The following is a 22,336-nucleotide window of genomic DNA, read 5'->3' as shown; positions in this document are numbered from 1 at the left end:
CTCAGCTTAACAGGGAGGCTGAGCAGAAGCTTCAGAGAATCAGGATGCTTTTCGGAAACTTGCACAGAGCTGTTAATACTAGTGCCTCTGTGTGGGACCTGTCCTCATCAGGTCAAAGCAGATGGATGAACCATTAAACTCTTGTGCAAAGCGTTGCTCCTGTTAGGAATGTGGAAGAGCTGTAAGGCTGGTCTGTCCCTGAGGCTTCCAGGGGCTTTTCACAAGGAGACAGAGGAACTTGGTGCTACACCCCTATTCCTACCCTGTTTCTCGTGCAGACTTAGTTAAAGCCTGGGGAGTGACTTGGAGCTTAATCATAAAGATGGTAAAGAATGGGAAAGTTCATTATAGTGGGATCACTCTAATTCCCCTTTCTGAAGAGCAACAAGGGGTAAAGCTGGTACTGGCACTTCCTATGCTTTCTTGGAGGGTCAGCTTATTTAGTTTCTTGGTGGCTACGTTCTTTTGGTGGGATGTGAATTGTGGGATGAATCCAGCCTGAACAGCTGCTAGTGAACCATGCTTCCAGGATAATGCAATATTTACCTTGCATATATGCTGGAGAACCTCATCACAGGCTAAAAAAGTGAGCTTCAGAAGCTTTTGCAGCACTGCGAATCATAAACCATCATCTTCAGACTACAGTTGCCAGGGAAATAAGAATTGGAGATGACTTGCATTCCTGCTTTGAAGGCTTCAGTAGTGCGTGTAAGGGATGGCTTTTAGTGTTACTGAGTCTTTGTCTATGGGATCTTACAGCGTGTAATTCTTGATGAGAATTGCGTAATACGAGTGATGGACTCCTGTGCTCTGACACCCCTTTTTTAATAGGGTTCTTAATAGAATGCAATCCCACAGTAATACTGCTTTTCACTGCAACAATGTGAACACAACAGCTGAAGCAAATCCATCTTTAACACAAACCTATGACTAGTATGATACAGACGGCATAAATTAAGATGCGTGTAGACAAATTCTAAGTGCCAGGCATGATGCACTGTTTTTCTTTTGTGTACGCGTTCAACCCTTTGTGCAGCTAAAACCAGTCTGGTTACAGCCAAGAATATTGCAAGTGAATAGAACAGACACATTTTTGACCAAGACTAGTCAGTATAGGAGCAGTTAGTGGTGAGATTTTGTACTGGCCAACAAATTTACACTTCTATCACATGAGGTTCTCCTGTTGATCTGGAATTTGCAGTAGTGCTATAATCTTGCTCAACAGTTAAAGTTTGAAACGAATTGTAAAACAATGCAGGAAAGCATAACGGGTTACCTACGATTGCTTTAAGAATACTGGAGTCAGTTTTCATTACTTGCTTTTTCTGTTCCGTGCTGAGAAGTTCTATTAAGTTAAACAACTGCTGTTAAGTTGCAACACGTAGTGAAGAAGCATAAATAGTTGACATCTTTCCTTTAAATGAAGAGGGACACCACTATGAATTATTGCTCAAGTAGGAAAAAAAAAACAACCCAAACAAAGCTATCTTTAAATGAACACTCTGCCTTTGTCGATTTAACCTAAAGACTTAAAGTCGCTGGAAGATGCAGCAGTTCCCTTGTCAGCTGCATAACATTTAATTATGCTTCACCCCAGTGTAGTAGATGGATGTAATGATGCTGAAAAAGACTAGTCGTTCTTCTAAAGTGTCTGTGTCAACTTGAAATCGTATTCCCAAAACTCAGTTTGATGTTTTCCTGATTGCAAGGAAGATTAATGTTTCTTAAAATATTTTATGGCTGCTTTGTGAAACAAACTGATGGAATGAAGTGATTGATGTACATTAAAGAAAATGTCACTAAACATAAAACTTCATCAGAAACAAAACTGAGATAGTCATGAAAGCTGTGCTGCATTTGTAACTAGGAGTTGTGTGAGAGTTTGATGCTTTAGCAAATAGACATGGAAAAACAGAACGGATAATAGGGAAGGAATATGGCTGTAAAAGCAGGACTTCTTAACTAGGAAAAACACTTCCAGACTGGTAATTTTTACAGTACAAATTGTGAGAGATCCTCAAAGACTCTTCAAACAAACTGTCGTGGGTTCGGCCGGATTGGCCAATCAGAACGACAGATGGCCCTCCCCTTCCCTCTCTCCTCAGAGAGGAGAGGAAGAGATAAGGAGATTTACAAGTTTAGAAAAAGAACTAAACTACTTTAATTAAAATAATAATAAATAAGAAAAGAGTAAATAATAATAGAATAATAAAAATTAAAGGAGAAAAAAAGTATACAATATGTACAAAACTGTATCCAGCTCCCAGGATGACGATCGCGTCACCAGCAGACACAGGGAAAGTCCCAGACTGCAGTCAGCGACGGACAGGAGCTGAATTCCAGAACTAGAGTCAGGAATGCTCGGATCGGGATCAAAGACAGACAAACAGACAGGGTCCTCCTCCAATGTCGGCCATTGAAGAAAGACCAAGCCAGAGCAGCCTTGCCCCTTTGATCCCTCAGCTCTTATACTGAGCATGATGCAGATGGCATGGAATACCCTGTTGGTCAGTTTTGGGTCACCTGTCCCGTCTGCTCCTCCCTGCAGGTGGGACCCCTCTACGCTTCTCCGCTTCCGACCCTCTAACGGGGCAAGCAGCGAAGTTACCTGACCTTGGTTGTTATAGCAATAAGTATAAGCAAGAGCCTCTGTGCATACCGTTCCCTGGTATAATCAGGTCTTATCACTCTGAGAGTGAACAGTTTCTGAACAATATGCTGTTAATTTCAGGCTTTAGTCAGTTAGAAGAGGCCCAGCTAAAAAGTAAAATTACAAATCAGAAAATTAGTTCTGTTTTACCTCAAACCAGGACAAACTGAACGGGCAATAGGGAAGGAGGATGGCTGTAAAAGCAGGACTTCTTAACTAGGAAAAACACTTCAAGACTGGTAATTTTTACAGTACAAATTGTGAGAGATCCTCAAAGACTCTTCAAACAAACAAACAAACAAAACTATCTGTGAAGTCACACTGTGACTGCTTTCCTCAGAAACTGCAGCAAAACATGCAGTTAGAAAATAGCTTACATAGCTTCCGAAACTTGGTACCAGCTGGCAGACAGTTGTGTAAAAGTGTGAGATCATCACCCAAACCATTCCCCAGCAGCAATTCATAAAATTCTAACGTGAAATAACATTGGACTGTGTTTCCAGAAGTGTTATTTCTCTCACTGTAAAGAAGTCACGGACAATTACTGTGCAATGTCCTCTTGTCAGAGTTTGATAATTGTATGGCTCAGAATTCCTTTTCCCCCATTTCTGGTGTTGCTATGCTGAAAGAGCAGTAACTTGGCAAAAGCTACAGTAATATTCTGTTAAATCAGAACCGTTATTTATAGCAGCAACCTCTAATAAAGGCTGGCAGCTGTTAAATGTGTGGGTATCGGGGAGTTAATGTTGTGCCCCTCCCTGCCCGCTGCTGTGGAGGGAGTGTTGGATTTCCATAGGGTAGCTGATAACCTTCCACTGCTCTGGTATTCAGCATGCTTCAGCTGAAGCAGGGCAGTTTTGGCTCCCAATATGCCTGGTCTTTCCAAGACTAGTGGTCAGACTTTTTTGTTTTAATCAAAATTTTAAAAATTATTATTATTTAATATTTAGAGTGGGGTTTTTTTAAAATAAAAAGAAGCCTTGCCTTTATCTCTGCCTTTAAAAAGTACAGCTATTAAGATTTCTGTTTCTCTGTTCTTCATGGCTCAGGTTTCTCTTCCCCTAATTTACGCTTCCATTATACTGTTGAATTAGTACATTCCTTCTAGTTTAAGGCTATTTGTCTCTATAGGCTTGGCTACATTAGCCAACTGCAGTATTTCATTTTGTCAAGTGTCAATTGTGCATCACTGGCCTCAGTGGCATAATCTGATTTTTGTTGTTCATGACAATACCAAGTTTCTCCTATATATTAACTTGCTAATTAGCTGCCTTACTTCTAACATCTTGCCAAGTATGGGGTGGGCCGAGGGTCCACTCTTTGTATAGACTAATTTAGACAAGTACTACAGCCAGCACTAGGATTACCTGCATGGTGAGAGACTGGGACCAGATAACAAATTCCCAGCATGTTTCCCAAATAACTCCATGAAGATACAGCTTAAGCCAGTTCAAAAACTGTACCTGATGTCCACAGCAGACAACTGAGAATTATTAGAGATGCACTTCGAACTATCATGATTGTGAAGAGAATACAAATTTCCACCTGCTAGTATACCATAAGCCATGCTTTTATTTCTGCTTGAGCTCAGTACGATACGGAACGGATTCCCCATTTCATCTATGATGCGTTCACTTCTCTGCATTCCGGTTTAACAGCCAGACCGGGTCTCCAGGGGGCAGGTAACCAGACCAATCAAGCACAACCACCCTCAGACGGGGCATTTAACTTCCCTTTAACGGGAAGAGGATACCCGTGGAGTAGAAGCACAGTACAGAACAGCAGCAGCTCGTGTACCCAACACCAAAGAAGCACCTGCGCAACTCAGTGGGGTTTGTTATAGTCAGGTACCCAAACTGGGGGTGGCTCTATTTATGCTGTTATGCCAACGTTGATTTCCCATATGGTTTAAATTATATGGTATCTACACAAGGTTAACTGTCCTGCCAGAAAGGGCTCTTGTTTTCTTCAACTTGATACCTTGCGTTGACCAAGGCTCACACATGCAAGCACCTGGAAAGCATCAGCGATCAGAATGGCGTAGCTCATTTTCTTAAGGTGCAGGTATAAGAGATACCATCTCTTGAAAGAGCATTACTGATATTTTCTCTGGTGTGGTTCAAGACAGCCCTAATATGGTCCTTCATCGTGTACACAATCTTCAGAACTCTATTTCCCAGATTCCCTGCAAACTTGTGTTACATAATGGTAAGATACACCAAAATACCAGTACCTTTCAAATTACCAGTTATCAGCAATCTTCACAAGTACCCAGCTGCACTAATATTGGTGGTAGTATCAAACCCGTTTACTTAAATCTGTCCATTCTTTTTTTTTCAGCTTACATTTCTTCCACCTCGGTTCCATCACTCTTTCAAAATCAGTTCTATCTTCTCACTTTCTGCTGAACACCAGAAGTAGTTGTAGCCCTGCCAGGAGGAATTAGGTAAAATACTGTGAAGTGTTTCGGTGAGAGAAAAGTGTTCTGGACAGACAGTAAGTTTACTCATACATCCACCATCTGGTCTTCTGCATTTCTGGAACCGAGTATAATTATATGCTGAAAAAAGGGATCCTTAAAACTGGCTGCTTTAAATAGGTTCACTCTCATTTTCAGATGGCTTTTGTCTTTCTTTTTTCTACCAAGTTCTTCAAGAAGAATTCACCTAATTAAAAGGCAAAAAAAAGCACCAAAATGGTTTGTACATATTTCAATGAAATAAAGCAAAACAATACGCATTCTCATTTAACGCGAGTATTCTATTCTACAAAACCATTGTTCTTACTAGTATTCTATAGTAATTCAATTCTATATAACAGCACTTTCAATACAGCAGGGATGTAAAAAAACCCAAAACCCAAATAAAACCCATAACCCACCAAACAACCCCTTCAACCCCAAAATCCTGATTTTCCTCATACCCAGTTTTATGAAATAGCTCTGCTTCTCTGTGCTCTCCAACAGGCAAAAGTGGAGTGATTCAATTAAAAATTAATTCCTGTTTCATAAAGTATCAGCAACTTGTGAGACCTGCTATAAGTCTCGTTTGAGCTGGCGTTAAAGCAGGCTGAGAAGCAAGGTGCCCCAGGTGAGTCTTCTCTGGGGCAGAGGATGTTTTGCAGGATGTTGGACCTACACAATAGTTCTATTAATATCAGCTGCTACTTCATACCCCGTGCTTTGTCAGGAAAAGCACTGCCATAAACGTATCTAATTATTTCTAGGGGACTGTAAATAAATTCTGCCTAAAGCAACAAAATTACATCACAAACCACAAAGGGCCCCATGAAACCCTGAAGTGTCCAAGAGGCAGAATGTAAAGGAAAACTTGCAAATTGGGTACCCCTTCTCCTGCCTCACCCATTACGTAGAGTACAAACCAGGTTTGGCAGAAAATTAGCTTAAGAAGCACAGCAATTGGACAAATACCAATTACTGTCATACTGATGTATTTAGATGAGCTATAGATGATAGTAAGTGTAAATAATTAAAAAAAAAGGAAAGGACGACAATATGAGCTGTCCTTGAGCTAAGGTGAGCTTTGTTGTGTATTATGTCAACGTTTTAATTTTATGTATTAAAATGTTACGTGCTAAAGAATCTAATGTTTTTCAGTAATTTACCTGCTTTATAGGAGGAGCGCACTAGAGGCCCGCTAGCAGTGTAATGGAATCCAAGATCATTTCCTACTTTTTCCCAGTACTTAAATTTTTCAGGAGTTACGTACTCCTCAACCTGGGTGAAAAGAATTCATTTTGAGCAGGTATTAATGCAAAGGAAATGGCTATAGCTAGCATGTAGTGACATGAAACACAGTTATATCGCAAGTTCAAAATTTTACACTCCAAAAATTTCAGCAGTCAAGTCACAAACTTAATTTTCTCTCTGCTTTCTACCAAAAGAATGAATTTTATTTCCTTTTCATATTCAGCTGAAAAGTTTAGAATTTAATTTCTAATTGTTGCTTTATCATTTTCTTCACTCAGTTTTTGAATGGTCCGTTCGAGCAAACCTTTTTTATGTCAAAGTTAGTAAAAAAAAAAATACAATAGTCCTACAAATCTCTTCACTCACAGTTATTTTGGTGAAAGACAGGAACAGGACAGAGACTCAAGCTCCGGACAGATTACAGAAGGAGAAAATGCTCATTTCCCCCAGCTGAAGTGGCACCATTAAGGGAGGGCCTATGAGATAGCGAAGGGGAGCTGGCTCGAGCCATTATGTTTGAGACACACTGAGATTCTCGTTTTCCAGAACTGAGCTTCAGCTCTAGCTGCCTCCCCAGCTAACGGCAGCAAGTAGCAGTAGGAAGTCTGCAGAAGATGGAAGGGATTAGACAGCTGAGTGAAGGGTCAGCTTTTAGTGAAGAGGACACAACAGATGAAGATCGGGTTAAACAAGGAACGAAATTTTTCCCAACATCCACAGTTAAGGTAAGGATGCGTATCAAGCCTCAACTTAGAAAGAGGAAACTCGACTATGCAAGGTACAGACCGTAACATCGCCTGTAAATTAAAGGCATTTTTACCTTTAGGTGACGTTTTGTTGGTTGCATGTACTGTCCTAGGGTCAAACAATCTACGTCTGCTTCCCGCAATACTGTGAAACCAAAATTCCCTGTTAGTGGCAGAAGGATCACAAGGGATCGTCAGCAATTAGAAAACACCCTCCTTTCAAGTCTGAACAAAGTCACTCTGCAGTAGCCCGCGGGGGGTACCTTCTGCTCCGCAGCAAAGGGACCTTGCAACCTCCACGAGCCGTAGCCACGTCTCACATGGTGAGCTCCACGCTGCTGCAAGGCCTGAGCTGTCTAGTTTAAAGCTAGAGAGAACACCACTGCGCTGCACTCTCTGCAGTCGCGTGTCTCGCTGCAGAGATGACGTGCTCTCATCTTTTTTATCTTGCTGCTTTTCATTCTGTCTTCAGGTCAGAGCCTTCGTTTGACAAAAAAATGGACGCGTGCACATCCAGTTGGCACCTCTCCACTGTTTCAAGAGATTTTGTGCTGAAAAGATGTGGGCAATTCTAAAGAGCTATAAATCAGGGGAAAATGCCAACATCTTTTGCCAGTTTGACACCCTTAGGATGGATGTTAGTTTTGATGCCTGCAGAATCTCATAAACTTTGCCTGCTAAAATTTGCTTATGTACTAGAATCAATATACAGCAAATGAGCTCAGGTAGTCTACTTACAGAGGGAAATCCAGACACCTGATACTCAGCTAGCCTGAAGAATTACATTCACTGCAGTTGGTAGCGGGGTATTCTGAACAAAGGGATGGCTGAGGAATCAGATTTTGCATGAATATCTATCTCCACATATTTTCTGTCTACTTGGGCTGGTTGCCCCACGTCACGTAGGAAGAAAAGACTACAGCATTACACTCACTGCTACCCTGGAATCTCTGTTTAGATTGACACGGTCCTGTAAAGAAACTGGTTCGATATCAGCACATTTATGTGTTCTTTAACTCGTACCCAGAGAAGGGAAAGGGAACAAAATTAGAGTAACCGAACGGATGTGGTGGGTAAAGCTTGGCTCCGAATACATCCATGAAAGTGACCTGAAAACAAATAGCACCAAATCTGAACTTTCAGACTCTTGTGGCTAGGAAATGCCAGGCCGGAAGAGTGGGAAAAGCAGGAACCGTAATTTTACGGTGCAGACTGTGGGACAGCTGCAGAACTAGACTACATCAATACATTCTAATATGGGTTGCTGTACACAAAATAAAGTCCCAGGTAGACATTCTTTCGGGATATGGGAGAAATGCCCAAGGATTTATGAATTTCTTCTTGCAAGCGCATTGCATTCACTTACCACTGTGAAATTTTCTCCTCTTAAATATACATTTACATGAAGACATAAGAACATGCTACAGCTCCAAGGACAATAACTATTTTTGCACCTAAGTAAGCTGAAATAAACTATTTTAAACAATCAGGTCTGCTATTTCTAAAATGGAATGCACCATAAGGCAACTATGTTGCAAGCCCATTATTTAAGTATTGCAAAGATAAGAACGTTAATATAGTCACACAAAGATCGCTTCCACTTCCATTGAAATCAACATGAACTGGATCTACCTGTCAAATTGAATCTGAAAGCCGTATGAAGACAAAATATTTCAGAAGTTCAATCTTTTTTAACCGAACTTCCCCCCCACCCCCATAAAGCTTAGAAAACATTTCCTGCACCAACAAACCAATTTGCACATAGAGGCAAAGATGCTCACAATTTTTTTCTGATGCAATAAAATTCATACCTGTGAATTTTGGCATATATTTCCACACCAACTTACATTTCATTGTGGAATATACTTGTTCATCTGTCTCGCCTAGCCCCAGCATTAGGGAGGTTTTCGAAATGACGCCGGGCTGGACCTCTTTAGCATGCTTCAGCACCCGTAGGGACTGCTCAAAGTTGGCTCGGGGATCACGCACCGTCCTTTGCGTATTTTCAGCACAAGGTGGGGGGGGTGGGGGGTGGGGGGAAGGGGTGCAGAGAAGTTAGAGACGCGGAGAAAACAGCCTTCTGCGTCTACAGAGCGAAAATGGCAACTTAAGACGTTTGGCGTGACGCTGACCGGGCGTTTCCCGCTGGTTTGAGTCCCAAAGCCGTGCTCCCCGTCCCCAAGGCTGCCACCCCCGCGGCCCCCGCCGTGGGGGGGGGTTGGGGGTGCGTGCGAGGACCGGGGCCGGGGCGCGGCCCCCCCTGCCCGCCGACCGCGGGGACGGGGCGCGGCGCGGGGAGAGGGCGCCCTCTGGCGGCGGGCGGGCGGGCGCGGCGTGGCGCGCGGCAGGCTGGGAGCGCGCGCCCCCCGCCATTTCGGGCTGCGGCCCTGTCCCCGAGAGGGAAGGCCCCGGCGGCGGGGCCGGTGTGCGTGGAGCCGTTCCCGCCTGTCCCTGTCCCCCCTCTCGCCCCGCCGGTGCTCACCGCTGTAACTGCGGCACCGTCTCCACGTTGTGGGCGTACACGTCCAGCCCCGACAACGCCACTTTCTCCACGGCCGCAAGGTCCCCTCGGAAATCGGGAGTCAGGCATTCCACCAGGATCTTCGGGTTCCTGGAAAAGGAGAGGCCGAAAATAAACACGGCTGCGGGGTTTGCGTCAATATAGCGATCAATAGAGCAAAAAAAAAACCCCAAACATTACTTCACAGAATTATCGAGGTTGGAAGGGACCTTGAAGATCATCGAGTCCTAGCTGTTAAATAAATGATGCTCTGATAAGAAAAGTTAATTCGGGATACGCTTCTAAAACAACTGATTTCTGCAAATACTTGTATCACAATTCAAACAACGTGTCACGTGTTTGATGCCTGATTTCACTGGTGCGAGCTGAAACAGAATGAAAGCCAAATAATAAATATAAAAGCGATTCCAACAGCCTCCAAATCATCCACATTCACTGTTCATACGTCATTTTTCACGTGTCTTGGTGGCAGGTTAACTTAAGTTTAATATCCAAAATACAGAAGAGCTATGATCCTGCCTACGGGGATAAGAAAACTCTGTGTTATTGCCCTGGAATCTCATTTTGATGTCCAGGAGCCAGATTTCGGCTCAGAAAGGCAGGTGGGGAAAACTGCAGGAGCCTTTGGAGCCCCAAGATACACCGGATAAAGGCTTCCCTGAGGTTCTACGAATTAAACCTGCAGGTAGACAAATACGCTGTCAAACGGCGTAGAGGGCACCGAGGCAGAGAGGGAAGGCGGAACAGGTCGGGAAAGCACCATCGCAAAGATGGCCATGGTGGGAAAATGCCCAGCAACCTCATCACCACCGAAAGAGAAACATGGCTGCTTCTGTCACGCGGTGACACCGTTACCTAAATCCAACGCGTCTGAGCCCCAAGCTTCAAGAAGAAACATACCTCAGGAGTATGTGCTCATTTCCTAGTAAACGAGCCACACGGTCAAAGAAATAATGCAGCGCTTAGCTTTAAATAAGCCTGGGCTAAATGGGAAATGCATCCAAATTCAAAATAGTTTTGGGGGCCATTATATGAGAAAGATGAAAAACAGGAGGGGGAAAAAGAAAAAAAGGACATAGATAGCCTAAGAGCAGATTTTTGTATTTGCAGGGCCCCTGGAATAATCCAGCTAAAGGTAGTTTTGACCTATATGCAGTACCACATTCTAAAGTCGTAATAATAATAGTAATACATTAAAAATATACCTTTCTTTCAGATGAGAGACTGTCTTTGCAAAGTGTTCTGCACCACCATCAGGCATATCTAGAAGCATTTCAATTATTCAGTTAACCTTTCTGTTCAAGAAGTGTATTTACTTATCAGCAAAGCCACAAAATAACTGCAGAGTCAAATTTAAACGCAAACTAATAAAGCAGATGTTAGCCAAACCCCAGTCTTATCTTACCACTTATGCCAAAGGTTTACAACAGATACTCCACCAAGCCTTGTCCTGCACAAAGTCTGTGATTGTTTAGGGCAGACTTCAAATGTTTACTCCGAATTTTATCTGTCTCTAGGTTCGCTGTCAGCTTGAGCACAGAATGGCTCTATCTGGTTATGGTTTTGGTCTGAGAAACAGTTCTTCAAAAATTGAAATATATAGATAGTATTGCTTTTGTACTCTAAGCCACTTTGAAGCTACTGGACTTTCCACCAAAGTATACTGAGTAACCTTTACAATGGCTTTCCCCACCTATGTGATGTCACCACAAAGCAGCTACTACATCCTTAGAAAAAGGCAACTTTCAGTTTTGTTAAGTGTAATTTATTCCAGGTTTAGTTTTTGGAAGGAAGTTCTGTAATGGTATTGTATATGAATATCTGTGGTTTGGGGTTTTTTCTGATCAAATAATAGAACATGGTCTATATGTATGTATTTTGAGAAAAAAAAAGTTAAAATAAAGTACTGCGATATCTTAATATTTAATAAGTGTTACATTTCACTGTCATATTTCACCAGACATAGAGAAATACTAAGAATATGTAGAAACTTTCCAAAGTTTCAGCATTGTTGACTCCTTTAAAATGGTAATCCCCAACAATTGTGCTGAGTGATAAATGTTTATCTGTGTTTACCCCATGTAACGTGTACGAGAGCTTAGGCTGAAGATGAGAGACAAGGTACTAACCATCTCTGTCCACAGAGGTCAATACCACATAATCCAAGCCCCACTCAGCGATAGCCTTTGCTGTGTTGTAAGGCTCCTCGGGATCCAGTGGAGGTGGATTTTTTGCTGTCTTGACTGAACAAAATCTGCAACCTCTAGTGCATGTGTCACCCATCAGCTGAAATAAGAAAGACATTCCTACCTTTACATTGCACACATCACTACTGCTCAGCTGCGTACGCTAGATCAGATAAATCCCAATACTAAGCAAAATAATGACAGTGATTTACTCTAAATTTCTTGTAATAAACCCACACCACTACAGTAGAGATCAAACATTGCTAGAATATTTAAGAAATGGTTAATGGCTTACCATAATAGTAGCTGTAGCCGTAGCATATTCACCACCTCCCCAGCATTCTCCAATGTTGGGACAACGTGCTTCTTCACATACCTAAAAGACAGTAATGTACCTGTCTTTTTTTCTGTATTATTACAGCAAAGTATATTAATAAACAATTTCAACAGTAGCCTACAAACAAAACATAATTCCTTCCGCGATAAATGAGGAGATTAAAAAGAGTTACATGTTGTTCTACAAGAAGTCAGTAGAATAGCTAGGAAGAGAAGAACTGTTTCCCGACGTCCACTGCCCTTCTCTTCCTCTACTTCACAACTCCAGAAACTCCTCAGTCATGTAACTGCCTTATTAATTAGCACAGATTGTCATTAACATTTTAAATTTAAAAATTGATAAAATGTTCACAACGTCTATGATTCATCAAAGCATGATCTTAGTCTGGAAAAAAAAAGGAAAAAAGCTCTCCATGTATACCCACCACTTTTTACCACCTGGAAGGTATATTTAATGAAATACATATATTCCTAGAATTTCTTTTCATGCAAAACATGTACATAACTCTGAAATCGTCTGTATTTCCATTAAAAGCAGTCACACATAGCATCTTCTGATCTCTTTGGAGATGCAAGTAGTAAACCCTAGTATTTAAAATCTCAGCAGGAAAAACATGAAATACTTTGCTGGATTTGTCTTCATTCTTTATGGATAAAATTCACCTCTGGCAACAAGGATCAGCATTGGGCTTGGTTTCAGTGTTGAAGATCATGCAAGGTGTGATTTCTACCTGTCCTCTACAGAGAAATAATTTTTTATGTGTAAAACATGCCTTATTTCTACAGGAAAACTAGATTTACCGTATGAAGATTTAAACTTCTCAAGGTATTCTTTAGTTTATTGTAGTTCTTTCCCATGGGAATCTTTGTTTTCAGCCATGGAGGAAGTCGCAGCCTGAATAACATCAAGCAAACATAAAGATTAATAAATTACATGGTAAGCTTCCATTAATTTCATAGATCCACTTTAATTTGTTACAGATGCCAACTAGGAAAGGTTCCTTGAAACTAGCAAACACTATTAACATCATTCATAGTCATAATAGACTTCTCTCTTCCATGTTTATCATCATCCCAAAGAGTAAGATGTGGTTTCAAGAGTAGGAGTTTGTTGTCATTGGAAGGTTTGAAATTGTTAACTGTACCAATGGGATTTAATAGTGCCACACTGGAGACAGCAACAATTAATGGCAGCGTATGTCGCACAGCTATCATAAAGTCTGATCAACTTTATAACTGGAAATATGGACGTTTAAGCATTTTTTTTAATTTAATCTTCATTTGTTTGTTTTGCTCTATCAATAATATTTTTTCAACACCAAAGTAAGGTACACTCACCTACTGATGTGTATTTGTAATTTAATACAAGCCACAGCACAGGCACTCAAATGAGAAAATACCACGTCTTCATGTTTCTTACATATTTTAAGTTAATAATGTGTTTGTTCTTTCTTGAAAAATTGCAAAATTGGCAAGCCAGTACAACACATTTTAATAAAAATACACTGTAGACATTTTGTAGTAGACATGCAAGATACTGCACGGGAGCAACTACAGTTGTTTAAAATCACAATTACCTTTCTCCTTTCTGACGCTTTAAATTGCCTTTATATTCAGCCCATGTGCTCTTGTCTGACAAATCTCCAGATACAAAGTCTTGCAAGTCTGGTCCATTTTGCAGTAAGTCTTTTTTTTCCTCTGGCAAAGAACTGGACATTCTGTACTGATTACACACATGGCTCCCAGACACCTAAAAGAAGCAACACTAATTTATTGAATTATAAATGAACTGGTATTATATTCTAAGTAAGTGCTTGTCCTTTTGATAGTTAGTGTACACTTTATAGAGTTTGCGTAAGCTTTTTCACAATTGCCTTTATGTTCAATACATAATGAATGCTCTTTTTCATTTTAAGTCACGTGAAACAGAGAAAAAGCATGATCTCTTCCAAAATATCTTGACATCAAACTAAGTTATATAGTTTTTGTATATAAATAACACTCTATGGATTGAGATTTTGGGGCTGAAAAACAGGAGGTTGAAACGATTAACGGTACGCTGCCAAGTCAGTAACTAACAGACTTTTTGTTCTGTTTAATATCTTTATCAATGATCTGGACAAGAGGATCCAGTGCACCCTCAGTAAGTTTGCAGATGACACCAAGTTAGGTGGGAGTGTTGACCTGCTTGAGGGTAGGAAGGCTCTACAGAGGGATCTGTACAGGCTGGATCGATGGGCCGAGGCCAATGGTGTGAGGTTCAGCACGGCCAAGTGCCGGGTCCTGCACTTGGGTCACAACCACCCCACGCAGCGCTACAGGCTTGGGGCAGAGTGGCTGGAGAGCTGCCTGGCAGAAAAGGACCTGGGGGTGTTGGTCGACTGCCAGCTGAATATGAGCCAGCAGTGTGCCCAGGTGGCCAAGAAGGCCAACAGCATCCTGGCCTGTATCAGGAACAGTGTGGTGAGTAGGACTAGGGAAGTGATCGTCCCCCTGTACTCGGCACTGGTGAGGCCCCACTGCGAGTGCTGTGTCCAGTTTTGGGCCCCTCACCACAAAAAAGACATTGAGGTGTTGGAGCGTGTCCAGAGAAGGGCAACGAAGCTGGTGAGGGGTCTGGAGCACAAGTCTTATGAGGAGCGGCTGAGGGAGCTGGGGGTGTTCAGCCTGGAGAAAAGGAGGCTGAGGGGAGACCTTATCGCTCTCTACAGCTCCCTGAAAGGAGGGTGTAGCCAGGTGGGGGTCGGTCTCTTCTCCCAAGTAACAGGCGATAGGACAAGAGGAAACGGCCTCAAGTTGTGCCAGGGGAGGTTTAGATTGGATATTAGGAAAAAATTCGTCATGGAAAGGGTTATCAAGCATTGGAGCAGGCTGCCCAATGCTGGCGGATTGATTTGATTCCACCAAAGTGGTGGAATCACCATCCCTGGAGGTATTTAAAAGACGGGCCGACGTGGTGCTGAGGGACACGGTTTAGCGGTGGTTTTGTCAGTGTTAAGTTGATGGTTGAACTAGATGATCTGAAAGGTCCCTTCCAACCTAGACGATTCTATGATTCTATGATGTTATTTCGACGCAAAGGCAGCACCAGTCGGGCTCTCAGAGGCGGGGTCTGAAGCGGATGGGATCCCTGCCTCAGTTTTCTATTACTTTTTCTCCCCCGCGCCCCCTCCCGTGTGTGTGTGCGGCACAGCAGCCCCCGGCCGCCTCACGCCCCGACACAGCCGGTGCCCTGCTGGGGACAGCCTTTCCTGGGCGCTGTCCGCGGGGAACCACCACGGCCGTCACGCCCCACGACCCGCAGCCATCAAGAGACGCGCTCGGACAACGGCACCGCCTTCAGCCGCCGCGATCCCCCCGTCCCATCACCGGGGGACCGTCCCCAGGTCTCCCTTCCGCCGGGCCGCGACGCCCGCTCGGCAGCCCGCCGTCCACCCCCCTATGCTGCGGCACACGACCCTGACGCGGCGCCCACTCACCCGTCCCTGGGGCCCCAGCAGCAGCCGCCGGGCGGCGGTGGCGGCGGCGGCGGCCCCGCCGCAGCGGCCCCGCGGCAGCAGCGACATGGCGGCGCCCACTGCACCGGTCCGATCGATCCTCTCGGCGCTCGGCCCTACCCGCCTCACTCTGTTCACGCGCGTCGGGCCTCAGCTACCCTTGCCTCCTGGACGGCTACCCCGGCGTCATGACGTTGAGGTGACTACAAGTACGCGATGACGTCAGACGCTGTCTCTTTCCCCGCTGCCTGCTGCCAGGTGAGGCCGGGCCGGCGGCGCCATCCGGAGCCATCGGCCGCGGGCGGCCCCCTCAGCGCCCCGCCGGGCACCGGGCAGCCTCCCGGGGCGCCGCCGGGACCGCCCGCCGCTTCCTGCCACCGTCTGCGACGGGGGAGCCCCCGGGATGGCGCCTGCCCCAGCTCCCCTCCCATCCCCGGCGGTTCTAGGCCCGGGCTGGGCCCCGCTGTGGCGTTGGCGCTGAGGCCGCCGCCCTTCGGCCGCCCGGGCGGGATGTCTGGGTGCTGGCAGCGGAGCCCGGCGCCCGGGCGGCCTGGGGGTGCCAGAGGGCGTGGGGGGGCTCTCCGTAGCTGGGTGTTCCCATGGGGAGGAGCGGGAAGGGGACTAGGAAAGGGCTTTCCTTTGCGAGTCTGCAGCTTCTCTCGGTTGTGCTTTGTAGGATGAAGACCATTCTCAGTAACCAGACCGTTGACATCCCCGAGCAAGGTAGGTCTGCGTTCGGGAGGCGTTTGTTTCGCGGTGCTGAGCCTGCAGCTGATTGACGTGCGTTTGTCTTTGCTTTGCAGTCAGTGTTTCACTGAAGGGCCGGACGGTCATTGTAAAAGGCCCCAGAGGAACCTTGCGACGGGATTTTAACCACATCAATGTGGAGCTCTCCCTCCTGGGAAAGAAACACAAGAAGGTGAGTGTTGCAGTGGTCGCTTCTGATTTTATGGTTGAGTTTATGATTTTATGGTCGTTACCATAAAATCATAGAATGGTTTGGGCTGGAAGATGCTCTAGTTTCAAATCCCCTGCCATGGGCAGGGACGCCTCCCACTAGACCAGGTTTATCAAAGCCCCATCCAGCCTGGCCTTGAACACTTCCAGGGATGGGGTATCCACAGCTTCTCTAGGCAACCTGTTCCAGTGCATCACCGCCCTCCCAGTAAAGAATTTCTTTTTAATATCTTATGTAAAACTACTCTCAGTTTAAAACAGTTATTCCTTGTCCTGTCACTACAGTCCCTGGGAAAGAGTCCCTCCCCATCTTTCCTGTAGGCCCCTTTAGGTACTGAAAGGCCGCTATAAGGTCTCCCCAGAGCCTTCTCTTCTTCAGGCTGAGCAACCCCAACTCTCAATTAGCTTAAAAACAACTTCTTAGTGTAGGAGATTGAGCCAAAAAGTTTAGCTGCGGGTATGTTATTTAATTTTTAACTTACTTTTGTGTTTTCTGAAAGAGGCAGGTCTCATGGAATCTTGGGACCTGGTCGGGCACTATGGAAGTCTTGCAGTTCTGTGATGCGTTGGAGTGAATTTGTTCACTTGAAGTGATTAATTGATTGATTTTTGTTGTTACAGTCAGATAGTTATTGGGAAAGGCGTTGATCATTGTGATCTATGTTTTATAAACTGGCTAATTTTTAACTAGTTAAAACAAGATTTCTACATTTCTAGAATTGGCAAGTTGTATCAGGAGAGCAGATATTTTCTAAATACATGCATAATGTTTTGTATGGCCTTAAAAAACTACAAAAAAAAGGAGAGAATGGCAGATGTCAGCTGCTTTTTCACAAGCATTTCATGTTTCATTAAAACACTGGGGACGCACACGTCGTTTCATTAAATAGTTGATATGTTATATGTAGGAGACTGACTTTGGAACAACTTGTTCAGTGTTTAGCATTTGATAACGCATTCTTCAGCTTAAGATGTCAGAATATCTATCCCAACTTCTTTAGAGATTTATTAGTAGCAAGACATGAAGAAAAGAAACATTTCTCACACCTCTGGGGGTTAGGACGTAAAAGACTTGACCTATGTGGGCTTTTAGTAGTCTTTCAAAGAAACAAAGTATTTATGTGCTTTTGTTAGGTGGGCTTTTAAGTAGTTCATCTGAACTTTTCACTCTTAAGTTTGTCACAAAAATGTTTCATTTTTAGTTTTGAAGTGTAGCAGAAAACTTTGTTTATTTTATTTTATTTTTTTACGCAGCTACGTGTGGACAAGTGGTGGGGTAACAGAAAGGAGCTGGCAACAGTTCGCACAATTTGCAGCCATGTACAGAACATGATAAAGGGTGTTACACTGGTGAGTTTTGTTTTGAAATAGGATAACTCCTGTCATTTTTGTTACTAAGCAAACTTTTACTTCAGTGAGAGCTTTTCTGAGCATCCAAGATGTAGCTTGCTTTCTCTCTTTCTTTTTATGTTTTTTTTCTTGCACTGGCTGTCAAATATGCTCTGTGGGTGGAAGAAAGCATGAATGTCTCTTGGGCTTAGTGTCTTGCCCTTGTTAAGAAACTATTTTCAATATATCTTGGGTTTAGATTGCTCCAGTAAGCTTATTGCATCTGTTCTACCTTATGGACGTGTTCTGCTTTCAATATCTGATGATGTCCTTTATCATAGGGCTTTCGTTACAAGATGAGGTCAGTGTACGCTCACTTCCCAATCAACGTAGTTATACAGGATAATGGCTCACTTGTGGAAATCCGAAACTTCTTGGGAGAGAAGTACATTCGCAGAGTGCGTATGAGGCCAGGTGAGCATATCTGGAGATGTACTTTACTATTTCTAACTTGGGTTTCTAAACTGTTTTCTTTGGGTACTGCCGCTGATACAGGAGGTGGTGAATGATTGTTGAAGCAGCATTTGCCTTTCATGAATTTATGTGATCTTATGGTACCTTTGCCACTGTTTAGAATTATAATTAATAGTGCTTTTGTACTTTATTTTTTGTGATGAGAGCTAGCCAATAACTAGTTTAGAGCTTGTTATTTTAATATGAGTTACAAGGGGCCCAGTGTTTACTTTTGTCATAGTGAGATCCCAACAGTGTCCATAGCTGGTAAACTGCAGGTGCTTAATTTTAGATTTGTGTTTCTGTTTTAAACATTGTACATGAGCTAGTCTTACACCACATCTTATTTTTGGTCTTTGAAATGTTCTCGTATTTTGAATTTCCTCATTGTCTAGGAGCACATATGATAAACTTTGAAATTATTATCTTAGTTGTTGGGTTTATGTCTTGCATACTTGAGAGTTTTAGCAAGATATCTAGCAGGATAGGCATTTGGTGGAGCTTGTTAAACTTCAAAAGGAGAAGATGAAACATGTCATAAATGGTTACCTTGAGATTGTAGGAAACACTTTCCATATCAATTTTTTTGTCAGTTCCACTTCTGATGAAGGTATGGGTAAGGATGTTTATTGTGACTGATGGTATTTTGGGGTGGCTTTAGATGAAAGCATCTGACTTGTCCAAAAACACTCGTAGATAAAGTGTGGGGTTTCTTATGGTGGCTTTGACTTTGATTTACTGTGGGATATTAAGGGTGGGTTTGATTATTGTATTTTATTTTCATGAGTCAGAATTTACTTCAAAGATAGCGAAGTGCTTGCTTAAAATCTATTGACTAAATAGATCAAACTGTAGATGCTTACTTGTGTTGTTCTCCTTGCAAACGCAAGTTTCTAGATAGACCCTTGAAGGTCCTAGTGTTGCTAGTATAAATATGGTTCTTGACATACCAGGGAGCAGTGATGTTTTTTAATGACTCTTGATTAGGGTGAATCCAGTTTTGTCTTAATGAATGTAAGAATGTGGAAAATGGCACCACCTAGCTGACAAAGCCATGCTGGCAAAATCTTTGACTTGCACACAGTGATAGTGATTAATGCTGTAATGTAGTAACATTTAAGTAGGAGTATCACTTAGTTGCTTTCAGTCTGGAGCATGACTTGCACTAATCATTGGTTTCTGAAGCTGTGCGAGGGAGGACAATCCTGGAAGGGATTTAGGAGACTCTTTTTAAAATCATGGAAGCTAATTATTGCCTGGAATACTACTTTCTAGTTCTGTAAATTGGGACGGGACATGAATACTGGTGGGGTCTTTTTTGGTATGCTTAGTGTCTTCACCAATGATGAAGACTGTGCGTTTTCCTTTTGTAGGTGTTTCCTGTGCAGTGTCTCAAGCCCAGAAAGATGAGCTGATCCTTGAAGGGAATGACATTGAATTGGTCTCCAATTCAGGTTTGTGACATAGATGTGTGGGAAGATGCAATGATATGGCTGCTTTTATCTGAAGATGTCAGCTTAGCAAACTGTCTTTTTTTTTTTTTTTCTCAAACCCTGAGGTAAATGACAGCTCAGGTTTTTTTTCTCTGGTCCCTGTAATTGCTTTTCGTAGTTTCTTATGCTTTTTCTAAACTTAAAGATATAAGTCCATAGAAGCTTTTTTTTTGTGTGTGTCAGTGTCGATGGCCTCTTTGGCACCAAACTTTTCAGCTTTTCAGTTGTATGAGTGTGCAGTGATAAACTGCCACTGCCCTGAGTTGCCAAGATGGGCTCAGTGAAATGCGTTCTGTTTTCGTTAGAACTGTTAGAACAGTTTCATTTGTTAGTTAAAACAAAGGCGATGTGTTGGCTTGGACCTCTTGCTTTGTGCTAATGGTCTTGCTTTGTCTGTAGCTGCCTTGATCCAGCAAGCCACTACGGTCAAGAACAAGGATATCAGGAAATTCTTGGATGGTATCTATGTCTCCGAGAAAGGAACAGTACAGCAGGCAGATGAGTAAAACTCTTAATAGGTTGGTATCATCTTACACAGATTGTACATCTTCCGTGTAGAGATGGTCACTCGGTCTGGGGACTTGACAAGGTTTATCTACTTTAACAAGGCTGTGGTTAAGCAGGTTCCCAACCGGCATGCAGTTGTGCTTGTGAAAGGCATCATTAGAGGTATCGTAAAACTGAAGTTGGGTTAGGTCTCTTGACAGCCACTTTCCATTTCTCACCAAGTTGGTATTATGCTACTGTATGGAGAAATACTTAAGTGCTGTATTCTACGCTGTGCGTGCTACTTATTATAGTGTCTGAGAATTTAAAACCAACTGACCTAGCATGACAGACTGGTTTACAGCTATTTACGGAGAAGACTTTCTTAGACTTAATGTTCCTCCTGGTTGGACACTGACTTCACTAAAAAACAGTGATCAGCACTTAATTTATATATAAAGGTCTTCTGTGTAGTTTGTGTGTAAATGCTTGTAAACAAAAGTCAGTTTAACAAGGGCAACTATTTAACATTGTGTACATAGGTTTGTTTCTGAAGTTGAGTACAAGGATGTTGGGATAATTTAAGAATTTTAACTGCTAAAGGAGTACAGGACACTGCAGGAGGAGACAGGCTGACTTGCAAATAAAGTAAATGTTGTGTACCTTCTGAACCTAAGCTTGAGACAGAAGATGCAGATGAAGTGTTTCATAAACTAAAATTTCTTTTTTCACCAGCCAGGTACAAGACACTCACAAGCTACTGAAAAAATGGTTTTTAGTGTTGTTCTGAGTTCCTTGTTACTGCATGCTAAGCAGTCGTGGGCTGTTGTGTTTGAAGGCATCTTTAAGTAATCTCCTTTGAATAAAACTAAGCAAATTCTTTGAGATATTAATGGCTGTCTTGCATTAAAACTATCACATAAATTAACTTGTCATACGTCTATAAAGTCTGTTTCACATTTGCAGTGTTAAGACCTTTCTAAAAGCTCTTTTTATTTACAGTTGTCTGGATCCTGAAACAAACCATCATGAGACATTGTACCAGCAAGTACCAGATTGAAGAATCTGATACAAAACCCAAGTACCATGAGAGGTTTAATAAAATAAAACTTATTTCATATCTTGGCCTCTTTTTTTTTTTCTTTTTTTTTTTGATCTAAATGGTGATTGCATTCCTCTTCAAGATCTTTGGCTTTTGGATAAATTGTCACAGGGTAATGCAAGATGATGTTAATGCTGTGTACATGTTGTTTATGGGCCTCTGAGAACATTCAGACTGAAAGAAGTCTGATGGTTTGGAAACCTCATGCTGGTGGAGTGTGAACCATGAAATGATAGTTTTAAATCATAGTATCAAGGAATAGCAAAAGCATTTTTCTCACAGAAAGGAGACTAGTGTTCTTCCACGTTATTTCAGAACCTCAAACCAATGACTGCAAAAACTGATTTCCTCTGTTTTCTGGAGGGAAGTTCAGACTTGTGACGACAGAATCTGAAGTAGATTAAAACCAAGACTGGAATCGGTGGAACCAAATTTATAAGACTTTAAACTGAATACAGAGATGGAAGAAGTAGTCTGAAAATATGCTGCTTTAGCTGTATTGCTCAATTAAGAAAACCAAGAACGTGACCTCAGAGTTCAGGCAGAGCTTATTGTTGAGTTTCACCACATTGTCACTTGTTAACATTCACAGAGAACACTGGGATAGTGCAGAAACGTACTTGGCAACAAGTTGCTAAAGCTTATAATTGAGGAAAGCATCTATGTGTGCTAAAGTAATTCAGGAAATTGCCCAAACCGCCCACTTGCATGATTTTATGGAGTTCAACAGGGGTGCACAGTACCAGCATCTCTGAGCCTAGAAAAGTAGTGGTACTAAACTGCAGATGTGGACGTTGTACGTGGCCTGCTT

At 42.7% G+C, this 22,336-nt stretch overlaps 2 protein-coding genes across 4 annotated transcripts in view; one reads left to right on the top strand and one right to left on the bottom strand.

Annotated features, from left to right (window-relative positions):
- Nucleotides 1-2,137: 2,137 nt before the first annotated feature.
- LIAS (lipoic acid synthetase) lies at nucleotides 2,138-15,783 on the bottom strand. Of its 2 annotated transcripts, none has more exons than XM_063336081.1 (11): nucleotides 15,628-15,783; nucleotides 13,726-13,898; nucleotides 12,950-13,043; nucleotides 12,108-12,188; nucleotides 11,756-11,912; nucleotides 10,832-10,889; nucleotides 9,588-9,716; nucleotides 8,953-9,098; nucleotides 7,180-7,250; nucleotides 6,275-6,386; nucleotides 2,138-5,316 (listed from the first exon to the last, which is right to left on the bottom strand). In XM_063336081.1, exons 1-11 carry the CDS (start codon nucleotides 15,712-15,714, stop codon nucleotides 5,264-5,266), a joined length of 1,161 nt encoding a protein of 386 aa, XP_063192151.1. In that variant the 5' UTR covers nucleotides 15,715-15,783; the 3' UTR covers nucleotides 2,138-5,263. The 2 variants fall into 2 exon arrangements, with proteins under 2 accessions (XP_063192151.1, XP_063192152.1); XM_063336082.1 differs by having other exon boundaries at nucleotides 13,726-13,913; nucleotides 15,628-15,751.
- A 42-nt stretch (nucleotides 15,784-15,825) lies between these two features.
- RPL9 (ribosomal protein L9) overlaps nucleotides 15,826-22,336 on the top strand; it is a 219,691-nt gene continuing 213,180 nt past the window's right edge. The window contains exons 1-8 of one of the 2 annotated variants that reach the window (XM_063336084.1): nucleotides 15,826-15,903; nucleotides 16,322-16,368; nucleotides 16,449-16,564; nucleotides 17,857-17,952; nucleotides 18,273-18,405; nucleotides 19,818-19,898; nucleotides 20,337-20,455; nucleotides 21,426-21,541. In XM_063336084.1, the coding sequence (XP_063192154.1) occupies nucleotides 16,323-16,368; nucleotides 16,449-16,564; nucleotides 17,857-17,952; nucleotides 18,273-18,405; nucleotides 19,818-19,898; nucleotides 20,337-20,443 (579 nt within the window). In that variant the 5' untranslated portion in view covers nucleotides 15,826-15,903; nucleotide 16,322 and the 3' untranslated portion in view covers nucleotides 20,444-20,455; nucleotides 21,426-21,541. Of the gene's footprint in view, nucleotides 15,904-16,321; nucleotides 16,369-16,448; nucleotides 16,565-17,856; nucleotides 17,953-18,272; nucleotides 18,406-19,817; nucleotides 19,899-20,336; nucleotides 20,456-21,425; nucleotides 21,542-22,336 lie in introns of those variants that run through there. The other variant, XM_063336085.1, reaches the window with a different exon arrangement.

The sequence above is a fragment of the Chroicocephalus ridibundus genome, chromosome 5 (assembly GCF_963924245.1).
Source record: "Chroicocephalus ridibundus chromosome 5, bChrRid1.1, whole genome shotgun sequence".
In the NCBI taxonomy this organism is placed as follows: domain Eukaryota; kingdom Metazoa; phylum Chordata; class Aves; order Charadriiformes; family Laridae; genus Chroicocephalus; species Chroicocephalus ridibundus.
This window is presented reverse-complemented; position numbering and strand designations above follow the sequence as displayed.

What these genes read in the sequence shown, in the direction of transcription:
- LIAS (XM_063336081.1), bottom strand. Translation starts at nt 15,714, where the DNA reads ATGTCGCTGCTGCCGCGGGGCCGCTGCGGCGGGGCCGCCGCCGCCGCC. An exon ending in GAAGTTTAAATCTTCATACG is followed by an intron (nt 12,189 to 12,949) that starts GTAAATCTAGTT and finishes ACTGTCTTTTAG; the next exon opens with GTATGTGAAGAAGCACGTTG. An exon ending in AGTATATTCCACAATGAAAT is followed by an intron (nt 7,251 to 8,952) that starts GTAAGTTGGTGT and finishes TTGGTTTCACAG; the next exon opens with TATTGCGGGAAGCAGACGTA.